The sequence below is a fragment of the Apium graveolens genome, chromosome 9, assembly GCF_009905375.1.
Source record: "Apium graveolens cultivar Ventura chromosome 9, ASM990537v1, whole genome shotgun sequence".
Lineage (NCBI taxonomy): Eukaryota > Viridiplantae > Streptophyta > Magnoliopsida > Apiales > Apiaceae > Apium > Apium graveolens.
Window position 1 is genome coordinate 146,650,402 of NC_133655.1, and position 11,303 is coordinate 146,661,704.

General features: G+C 36.8%; 1 protein-coding gene across 1 annotated transcript; it reads right to left on the reverse strand.

Moving 5' to 3' along the window:
- Positions 1-8,301: 8,301 nt before the first annotated feature.
- On the reverse strand, positions 8,302-9,203 carry LOC141685646 (uncharacterized). The gene is made up of 2 exons (XM_074490740.1): positions 8,606-9,203; positions 8,302-8,447 (listed from the first exon to the last, which is right to left on the reverse strand). The coding sequence occupies exons 1-2, from the start codon at positions 9,201-9,203 to the stop codon at positions 8,302-8,304; spliced, it is 744 nt and encodes a 247-aa protein (XP_074346841.1).
- Positions 9,204-11,303: the final 2,100 nt, after the last annotated feature.

Consider the following 11,303-nt stretch of genomic DNA (forward strand, 5'->3'; position numbering starts at 1 on the left):
GTCAGGATACCATCAGTTGAAGATCAAGCTAGAAGATATTCCGAAGACGACATTCAGGACAAGGTATGAACATTATGAGTTTTTAGTAATGCCATTTGGGTTAACAAATGCCCCAGCAGCTTTCATGGATTTAATGAATAGAGTTTTCAAGAGATATTTGGATAAGTTCGTCGTGGTCTTCATCGAAGACATTTTGATATATTCAAAGTCAGAAGAGGAGCATGAGCAATATTTGTGGATAGCTTTGGAGATTCTTAGACAAGAGAAGTTGTATGCCAAATTTTTAAAGTGCGAGTTTTTGTTGCGAGAAGTTCAATTTTTAGGGCATATAATTGGAAGTGAAGGAATTAGAATGGACCCTGCAAAGATCGAAGCAGTAATGAGTTGGGAGAGACCCAAGACTCCCACAAAAGTAAGAAGTTTTCTAGGATTGGCCGGGTATTACAGAAGATTCGTAAAGGATTTCTCAAAGATTGCTACGCCACTGACTAAGCTAACAAGGAAGAACCACAAGTTTGAATGGTATAAGGATTTTGAAGAGTGTTTCCAAGAATTGAAGCAAAGATTGGTTACCGCCCCGGTATTCGTATTATCGGATGACAAAGGAGAATTCATGATTTATAGGGACGCTTCGCATAAGGGTTTGGGCTGTGTGCTAATGCAGCACAACAAGGTTATTCATATGCATCCAGACAGCTTAAACCTCATGAATTGAACTATCTGACTCATGATTTGAAGTTAGCAACTATAGTATTTGCGCTCAAGATATGGAGGCACTACCTGTATGGAGAGAAGTGTAAAATATACATAGATCATAAGAGCTTGAAGTATATATTCACTCAGAAGGAGCTCAACATGAGGCAAATGAGATGGTTGGAGCTTATAAAGGAATACGATTGTTCGATACATTATCACACAGGAAAGGCGAATATAGTAGCCGACACGCTCAGCAGAAAGGAAAGATTAAATTTGATGGCATTGCCAAAGGAATTGTTTAAATAAAATACAGTTTGATTCAGTTTCTGCTTGATGTTGATATTTAGTTTGTTGTTAAATATCAAAGGTGTTGTTAATATAGATGATTGATGTTGACTTCAATATGGGATGTTGTAAGCATCAAAGTTCGTATTGATATCTAATTTGATATGACATCAAAATAAATATTGATATCAAGAGAATAATCGAATGACCGGAGAAGAGTTATGTACGCAAAAAGATGAGCAAGGGATATTAAGATTTTCATCAAGGATTTGGATTCCTCAAGTAGTTGAACTGAAAAATGAAATACTGCGGGAAGCTCATAATTCTAGATTTTCAATCCATCTGGGAAGCACCAAGATGTACCAGGACTTGAAGCAGAATTTTTGGTGGCCAAATATGAAGCGAGAAGTAGCAGAATGGGTTACGAGGTACTATACTTGTCAGAAAGTGAAGGCAGAATATCAAAGACCAAGTGGATTAATTCAGCCTTTAAAGATTCTAGAATGTAAGTGGGAAAACATTGCCATGGACTTTATAGTAGGATTACCACGAACGAAATATGGACTTGACGATATATGGGTTATAGTTGATCGCCTTACGAAGTCGACACATTTTCTTCCAATTAACGAGAGGTTTTTTTTGGACAGATTGGTCCACCTGTATGTGCGTGAAATCGTATTACGATATGGCGTACCTGTATCAATAGTTTCGGATAGAGATCCAAGATTTAACTCGAGATTCTGGAAGCATTTTCAAGAAAGTCTTGGCACAAAGTTAAACATGAGTACGGCGTATCATCCGCAGACTGATGGTCAAAGCGAGAGAACAATTCAAACAATTGAAGACATGTTACGAAGTTGTGCTATTAATTTCATGGGAAGTTGGGATGAACATTTACCTTTGGTAGAGTTCTCCTACAACAACAACTATCACTCAAGCATTGGCATGCCATCGTACGAAGCGTTGTATGGAAGAAAGTGCAGATCGCCAACGAATTGGGATGAAGTTGGAGAAGGAAAGATTCTGGGTCCCAAACTGATCCAGAAAAGATTGCTTGCTTCTCAAGACAGATAAAGAAAGTACATAGATCCTTCTGGAAAGGATGTGAGTTTTCAAGTCGGCGAAGCTGTATTGTTAAAAGTGTCACGTGGAAAGGGTTTACTAGATTTGGAAAGAAAGGCAAATTAGCACCTAGATATATAGGTCCTTTTGAGATTTTGAACCAAGTGGGGAAAGTGGCTTACGAGTTAGCGCTGCCTCCGCAGTATCAGCATGTTCATAATATCTTTCATGTGTCTTTGCTTAAAAAGTATAATCCGGATGTCAATCATGTAATAGAGTATGAGTCTATAGAAATTCAGGCAGACTTTTCGTATGTGGAACAACCTGTCATAATACTCGACTGGCAAGTAAAGAGTCTTAGAAACAAGTCGGTAAAGTTAGTAAAAGTACTTTGGAGGAACCCCAAGGTCGAAGAGTCAACTTAGGAGTTAGAGTCTGATATGCGTTCCCGGTATCCTCATATGTTCTCTTAGATTCTAAGGACAAAATCCTTTAAGGGGGAGAGGATTTTACGACCGGCATTTTGTGTAATATTATTTGCGAACTCTGTATAATATTAGAGTCGATTATAAATATATTTATTGATTGTAAATTTGTGTGAATGGAATTTGCTGCATTGTAAATTGCTTTATTTTAAAATATGAATTCTTCAAAGCGAGAGTTTTATTAATTGCTATTATTCTGGATTTATAGAGAATATTCTTTACCTTGGGAAAGTTATCTTTTAAAATTATTTCATTCATAAATCAGAAAAGTGATCTCATAAAATTTCTAAAAATCCAAGTTATTTTATGGTACAACTTTTATAATTTTCGAAATTTTATTTTATTTTATAAAAGTAAATCTTTGAAAATAGTTATTTAGTAATTAGCAATTTACATGAATACCCTTGCATGAAAATACCCACCAATTCAACTTGAAGGGCTAAAAAGACAATTCATACCCCCACTAACTCTCTTTTATCCACCAAAAGACCAAACTAACCTTGTATGCAATTTTGCTTAGCTTTGGGAGAAGGGCACTCTTGTAAATTCTAAACTACACTCATTACTTGGTGCATGATGATAAAAAAAGGAGAGTTAATCCAAAAATACACTCCACTCAACCTCACCATTTGCACTCTCAAAATTTTCTCTCCCCCCTCTTCTTCTCCATTCGGCCGAAACCCCCTCCCCTCATCCCCTTCAATTTTTCTTCAACAAATCCTTGCCATCCTAGTTTAATTTCACTACCCATTCATATATAATACATTTTCCAAGAAGTTCCATGCTTAGGAGATGAAGTTTAAATCTTGTATGTCTTGTTTTATGTGATCTCCAAGGAGAAACTCTTAATTCATGTGGATTAAAGGGTTCTCCATGAGATATAATTTTTATGTGCATAAACTAAGTGTTTTCTTGATTAAAAATCCTTTAAAACACTTGCATGCTACTGATCTTTAGTTGTAATGCCATGTTTTACTTTGCATGTTAGAGATAGGGCATTATTTTCAAGAATGATCAAGCTATATATGCTTTTTTCAAAAATGTACATGCATGTTTGGTTTGTGATTAAGTTCGACCTATATGGGCTAAAAACAAATTGTTTCCTTGATATGATGTTTGATCTTAGTTGTTAAAATATAGTGTGCATGATCCCTTCAAATAATTTAGTATTTTAAGTCGAATTTATGAGCTAATAATCCCATTATTTAGTCGAACTTGTTTTTGTGATCATTGTGAGTTGCATGTTAAGTTTTAGTTTGCATGTTGGTGCTATCGGGCATGAATGATCTCCATTCTTGGTTGAGGTCTTAGTTTAGAGTCTGATAGTAGTAAATTTTCCTTGGTTGAGATTTAATTCGTGGTTTTGAAGTGGGAGTTGAGGTGGAAAGGCTAGGATAGAATCCTGAATTTTTATCCCAGATTTGCATGTGATGTTGTGTGTTGATTTTGAATGGCCATTTCTTAGGCATTGTTAGGCCCAAGCCACGGGGAGTTAGTACTTGGTTTTTAGTTGAGTCCAGAAGCCATAAATTAGAGAAACCCAACCATTTAGTGAGGTGCACACACCAAAACTTAGATTCTGTCAGAACAGAGGACAGTTTAAATTTAGTACCTTTTGGAGGTCAAAAATTTGGATTAAGAGTAAGCCCTCATTAGGCCTTGATTAGTATTGATACTAGGGAGTTTAAGGAAGAGTTTAAAGTCGAACCATGGAGGTTTAGAGTTAGAACCAATGAGTTTAAGTTAGTCCAGAACAGGGCAGTTTTCAGGACACCCATTTAGAGTTGTGTCAACTTTGAAGTTAGGCCCAAGAAAATCTAGGAAGGCCCCTAGTGTCATTCCAAGTGTACAAGTTAGCTTATAGACTTAAGAGTCCAGTAGGTCAGTTTTGGTTAGGAATATTCGAGCTTTAGTGGTGTCAAAAGCTGAGAGTCGCCTAAGGTGTCGCCATAAGTGTGCAAGTGAGAACGCTTTCTTTTAGCGTTTAGTTTTGTGGACCCTATGAGTGAGGCATGAGTGAACCCTAGTGTTTGCATTTAGATATAGGTCAGTAGAGTGGTAGGCCAAGGTTTTGGCTAAGAGAATTGGGACCACCAAGTGTAGGCCCTTCAAGAGTCGAGACTAGTTTAGTAGTATGTCGCAAGTGGAATTGTGGAGATTTGAGAGTGAGATCATTCAAGTCCCGAATAAAGCACCAAGTCTAAATAATAGTATGAGTATACCTATCTGTGTTATGTGCTCCCAGGTGTTACTATATGTATATGTACATCGTATTGTGTGTTAAATTAGTGTCTTACGCAATATAAGACACTAAGCGTTACTTGGAGTCAATTTGTGCATTTAGTGTTAGGGTTGTTTGATGTCATAAGAGTTCATAGTAATGAGGGATTCTTATTATTTTTTAGGATCGAGTGAAGTTAGGAAGCTTACCGTCAAGGTTGAATAGTGCTCCCGTCGCTCCCAAGACAAGTCGTGTGTAGTCAAGCCTTCTCAAGGCAAGTGTCCTTCCCCTGTAAACTTATATTGTGCAAGTGTACTCTTCCTTCGTAATGATATTATGCAAGTGTTTTCCCCTTGTTGAATTGATATTATGCAATTATATTCCTTTTTTTAATAATATGTTATGCAAGTACCCTGAGATACTTATTGGAACCATGATAGCTTACTTGAATTTGATATTGCCCATTGTTGTAAGTCCGAGCTTGATTTGAGTTATTATAATTGGTATACCTTGATCACCCCAAACTCATTCAGAAGCGTTTCGTACCTTTAATAATCATTCATATACCTTGTTGTATTCCCCTTGACTTAGTGTTTAAATATCCTTATTGATTATACATTATCGAATTTCCTTGCGAACTTGAGAAAGTTAATCCCTTCGAATTATATTACCAATTTCGATTGTTTATCATTTCCTTTCATTAAACCCTGAGATAACGATTCATTTGTACACTTTTTTATTACCCCTTACTATGATACTCGAACATTGAAATTTCTTTGATACCCTATGATTGTAACCCTAGTTGAGATTCCTACCTTTATAGTTTATTGATTCGAACTCTTTTTCAATACTTTCTTCCTTGATTGTTAAACCAGTGATATTCATCTTTGACAACCTCTAGTGAGAAGATTGTTCTTCTGTCGATAAGAATCTCGTAATCTTAATCCTTTGATTATTAATCATAACCCTATTATTTGAAATCCTTTGGAATTGGAATGATTGATACCCTTACTTATAATCATTAGAATTTCCCTCAGTTATACTATTGTTACTCAACCCTGATTATTCCTTTAAATCAGTAAATTTTTCCTTTGTATTGAACCCTGAATTGATTTCCTCACCTTGATAGTTCAATTCGTCTGGAAATAAACCTTAACTGAGTACAACTGTTATTGAGTTTGGCCTAGAATTCCTTAAAGAAATCACGATCCTTTCATGCATAAAGAGCTTTTAAAATGTTATTATTTCTGGCATCAAATTTTTATAAAAAAGCAAAGTTTTTAAAAGTCAAATTGTCAAAGGGACAAAAAAAATATTTTCTTGAGAATAGTGGATCTGGACTAAGACGCAGGTCCTTTCCACACTTATTTGAGGCCTAAAAGCTGTATCGGGATCCCATTAAATTTGTTAGAACCCAGCGAGGTTCGGGATTACTTCGCGGCTAATCACCGGCTGTAATCCGTAGCGTCATAAAATGATTTTTGAGTTAAGAGTTGATTCAAAAAGATTTTGATCTGATTAATGATGCCAATTCCCAATTGTTTAACTTATGAATTTGAACTGTTGTTAATATTCCAATTGTTGATTATATACCTTGCTGAGCATTTGGCTCACCTCTTGCTATTATTCATGTATTTCAGCTAGCAAGTATGGTTAGATTCAAGCAGACCGCCCTTAAGTCCACTAGAGATGCTGAGGCTTATTTGAGAGCTCAGGTAGATAGCTGAAAGTCTATTGTGAGGACCGGTAGTTATGAAGTTGTATTAGTTTGTAGTGTTGGATTGTTCTTCAAACACTAAACCTAGCGATCTTGGATATTGTCTGTAAAAAGTCTTTTGTAATATTATTTTATTATTAAGTCATTTATATTGTTAAATGTAATTTGGGGCTGTGACAGGTCTTGGTATCACATGGCAATGTTTTCCTACTTACATTCTGGAATCTTTAAAGGCTGAATTAATCCACTTGGATTTTGATGTTCTGCCTTCACTTTCTGACAAGTATAGCACCTCGCAACCCATTCTGCTACTTCTCGCTTCATATTTGGCCACCAAAAATTATGCTTCAAGTCCTGGTACATCTTGGTGCTTCCCAGATGGATTGAAAATCTAGAATTATGAGCTTCCCGCAGTATTTCATTTTTCAGTTCAACTACTTGAGGAATCCAAATCCTTGATGAAATTTTTAATATCCCTTGCTCATCTTTTTGCGTACATAACTCTTCTCCGGTCATTCGATTATTCTCTTGATATCAATATTCATTTTGATGTCATATCAAATTAGATATCAATATGAACTTTGATGCTTACGACATCCCATATTGAAGTCAACATCAATCATCTATATTAATACCACCTTTGATATTTAACAAAAAACTAAATATCAACATCAAGCAGAAACTGAATCAATCTTTATTTTATTCAAACAATTCCTTTGGCAATGCCATCAAATTTAATCTTTCGTTTCTGCTGAGCGCGTCGGATACTACATTCGCCTTTCCTGTGTGATAATGTATCGAACAATCGTATTCCTTTATAAGCTCCAACCATCTCCTTTGCCTCATGTTGAGCTCCTTCTGAGTGAATATATACTTCAAGCTATTATGATCCGTGTATATTTTACACTTCTCTCCATAGAGGTAGTGCCTCCATATCTTGAGCGTAAATACTATAGCTGCTAATGCCAAATCATGAGTCGGATATTTCAATTCATGAGGTTTAAGCTGTCTAGATGCATATGAATCACCTCGTTGTGCTGCATTAGCACACATCCCAAACCCTTATACGAAGCGTCGCTATAAATCACGAATTCCCCTTTGTCATCCGGTAATACCAATACCGGGGCGGTAATCAATCTTTGCTTTAATTCTTGGAAACACTCTTTACAATCCTTATACCATTCAAACTTGTGGTTCTTCCTTGTTAGCTTAATCAGTGGAGTAGAAATCTTTGAGAAATCCTTTACGAATCTTCTGTAATACCCGGCCAATCCTAGAAAACTTCTTACTTTTGTGGGAGTCTTGGGTCTCTCCCAACTCATTACTGCTTCGATCTTTGCAAGGACCATTCTAATTCCTTCACTTCCAATTATATGCCCTAAAAATTGAACTTCTCGCAACAAAAACTCGCACTTTGAAAATTTGGCATACAGCTTCTCTTGTCTAAGAATCTCCAAAGCTAACCACAAATATTGCTCATGCTCCTCTTCTGACTTTGAATATATCAAAATGTCTTCGATGAAGACCACGATGAACTTATCCAAATATCTCTTGAAAACTCTATTCATTAAATCCATGAAAGCTGCTGGGGCATTTGTTAACCCAAATGGCATTACTAAAACTCATAATGTTCATACCTTGTCCTGAATGTCGTCTTCGGAATATCTTCTAGCTTGATCTTCAACTGATGGTATCCTGACCTTAAATTAATCTTAGAGAAACACTTAGCTCCTTTTAATTGATCAAATAGATCATCTATCCTTGGTAGCGGATATCTGTTCTTAATCGTCAATTTGTTCAACTCGCGATAGTCTATACACAGTCTCGTACTTCCATCATTTTTCTTTACAAACAGAACTGGTACTCCCCATGGCGACATACTGGGCCTTATATTTATTCAAAAGTTCTTGCAATTGACTTGCTAACTCCTTCATCTCTGCTGGGGCCATTTTATATGGTGCCTTTAAAACTGGTTCTGCTCCTGGAGCAAGATTAATCTCAAACTCAATTTGTCGATCTGGCGGTAGTCCTGCGACTCTTCTGGAAACACGTTCGGAAATTCTCTCACCACTGGAATCGCTTTTATACTAGGAACTTCCTTCTCCGAATCCACTACATAAGCTAGGAATGCCTCGCAACCTTTCCTAAGCAACTTGCTAGCCTGAACAGCTGTAAGAAACAACTGTTCTTTCTTTTGTCCTTTAAACACCACTTTCATTCCATTCTTTGACCTTAAATAAACTCTTTTAGACTTACAATCTATCTGAGCAATATTCTTTCCTAACCAATCCAGTCCTAAGATTATATTAAACTCTCCTATCTTGAAGAGTATCAAATCGACTGGAAACTTGTGCCCGGAGACATCAATCTCACACTCTGGACAAAACTGACTTACAGGTACCTTTTCTTGATTAGAAATTACTATATTCATTACCTCATTCATATCCTTCTTATCACAATTTATTCTACCAGCAAAAGATTCGGATATTAAAGGTCTTGTAGCTCTTGAATCAATTAATACTTTAGCTTCAACATTATTTATAGAGAGCTTACCTGCGATCACATCTGAGTTCTGAACAGCGTCCTTCTTTTTCAAATTAAAAGTCCATGATGATGCTTGCAGATCTGGTTCAGACGGTGAAGGTAAAGCCAATACCTCAGTCGGTACAGTTGCACTGGTCGTCGCTACACTCATAAAATTCCTTATTAGTCCTGACAACTTACACTCCCTAGCCATGTGTCATGGCTTCCCACACTTGAAACAAGTAATTCCCGTCTTCTGAGCCTTACACTCATCTGCCAAATATTCTTTCTGATTGCACCGATAATAAGTCATGTTGATCTTATTACAAACTCCCGGATGCTTCTTCCCATAGTGCTTGCATTCAACCCTTGGCTGCATATTCTCACTTGCTGGTCCTTGATTCTGTTGGAAATTTCCTTTGTTATTCTGCTTCTTACTAACTTCTCCTTTCTTCTGTGAGTTCCATCCCTTCTGGAATCCAATCCTCTTCACATTCTTGTCTATCTGACCTCCTGATTCTATCCTTTCTCCTTGAAATACCTTCCTTTTTTTTATCTCTTTCCTTCATGGACTACACTCAGTTACTTTCAATCAAAGCCGCCTTCTGAACTACTCTTGCATAAGTATCGATTTCAAACATCGACACTCTATCTTGAATCCAATATTCAAGCCCTTGCTGAAACCTTTGGGCTTTCTCTTCTTTAGTTCCCACATACTTGGCCACAAACCTTGATAATTCTGTGAACTTCTTCTCATATTCCAAGACTGACATATTCCCTTGCTTCAATTCCAAAAACTTTACTTCCATCTGCTTCTGAATATATTTGGGATAATACTTCTCCAAGAATAGATCCTTAAATCTTGCCCAAGTAACTAGCTGAACTGCTTCCATGGTCTTCATGGAATCCCATCAATAGATCACTTCTCCCTTCAGAAAATACATAGCATAGACTGTCTTCTGCTCTTCCTCTAACCTAACCAATTTGAAAGATCTCTCCATTTCTCTTATCCAGGTGTTGGCTACAACTGGATCAGTGGTATCATGAAAAGCTAGAGGGTTCACACTTTGAAAAGCTTTGAAAGTTCCTATTGGCTGAGGAGGTACTAGTGGATCTGGTTGATGTTGGTGTTGTTCATGATTCTCTGGGTTTTGAAATTGTTGTTGTTGGAATTGTTGTTGAGTAGTTTATTATTGTTGAGCAAGTGTATGGGTTTGCTGTTGCAAGGTTTCCAATATTCGAAGGATATCAGGGTCGGTAGAGGTACTAGTTTGCCTCATCTTTTTGGGTGGCATGATTCTGAAATAAAAAGGTTTAACAAAACAGTTGTAAATATAACAATTATTACAACTTAAAGGGGTTTACAAGTTAAGGTTATCACATGCGATTCAGATTTTTGGTTATTAGCAATAAAGGTGATAGACAATTCTAGATATGGAAACGAAAGAAAAATTGAAATGGAATAGCAAGGTATTAATCATCAAAGCAAAGTCGGCTTAAAACACAATAATTAAGGTTTGAATAAAATACAACGATATCAAAGTTCAACAAGGAAATAGGGAAACTACATAGTTCAAGTGTTCAACAACTAGAATGATAGCTAACTGGAAAGGAAATTAGGAAATCTAGCTCCTAATCGACCTAATCTTCTGCTTTCTGAGTCTCCTCGCTATCGTCACGAGCCTTCGGAATCTCGATCCACTCCTGCTTCTGAAGCACCTTCACTATGCCCTAAAGCTCATCAGCCACTAGCTGGATGGTATGCTGGCTACTGCGGTCGCGGAGCGCTGGCATCTCATTGAGCTTATAGTTGACAAGCTACAACAAGGACTCAAGTCTCACGATCAATTGCGCCCTATGTGTATTCTTAAGTCGAGTATCATCCTTAAAAGCTACATCGAGTCGCTCCAACAATCAATCATACTTCCCCTGAAGCCTATCGAACTAAAACCTCAAATCAGCGTACAAAGAGAAAGAGATAGTGTCGGATGGCACTAAAGAACAAGATGAATGCATCCTTTGCTGAGATATAACGAAGGGAAATATTAGCTATTTACCCGAATAATATCTACTTACTCTCTCGCGCTTCCTATATTTATATTCTACACCTTATAACCTATTTGGACTATTTTCAGGGACTCTAAACCATAGCTCTGATACCAATACCTATCACAGGCCCAAATTACATTTAACAATATAAATGAATTAATAATAAAATAATATTACAAAAGGCTGTTTACAGACAATATCCAAGATCGCTAGGTTTACTGTTTGAAGAACAGTCCAACACTACCAACTAATACAACTTCATAAC

What these genes read in the sequence shown, in the direction of transcription:
- LOC141685646 (XM_074490740.1), bottom strand. Translation starts at nt 9,203, where the DNA reads ATGGCTAGGGAGTGTAAGTTGTCAGGACTAATAAGGAATTTTATGAGT. An exon ending in TAGCAAGTTGCTTAGGAAAG is followed by an intron (nt 8,448 to 8,605) that starts GTTGCGAGGCAT and finishes ATCTTGCTCCAG; the next exon opens with GAGCAGAACCAGTTTTAAAG.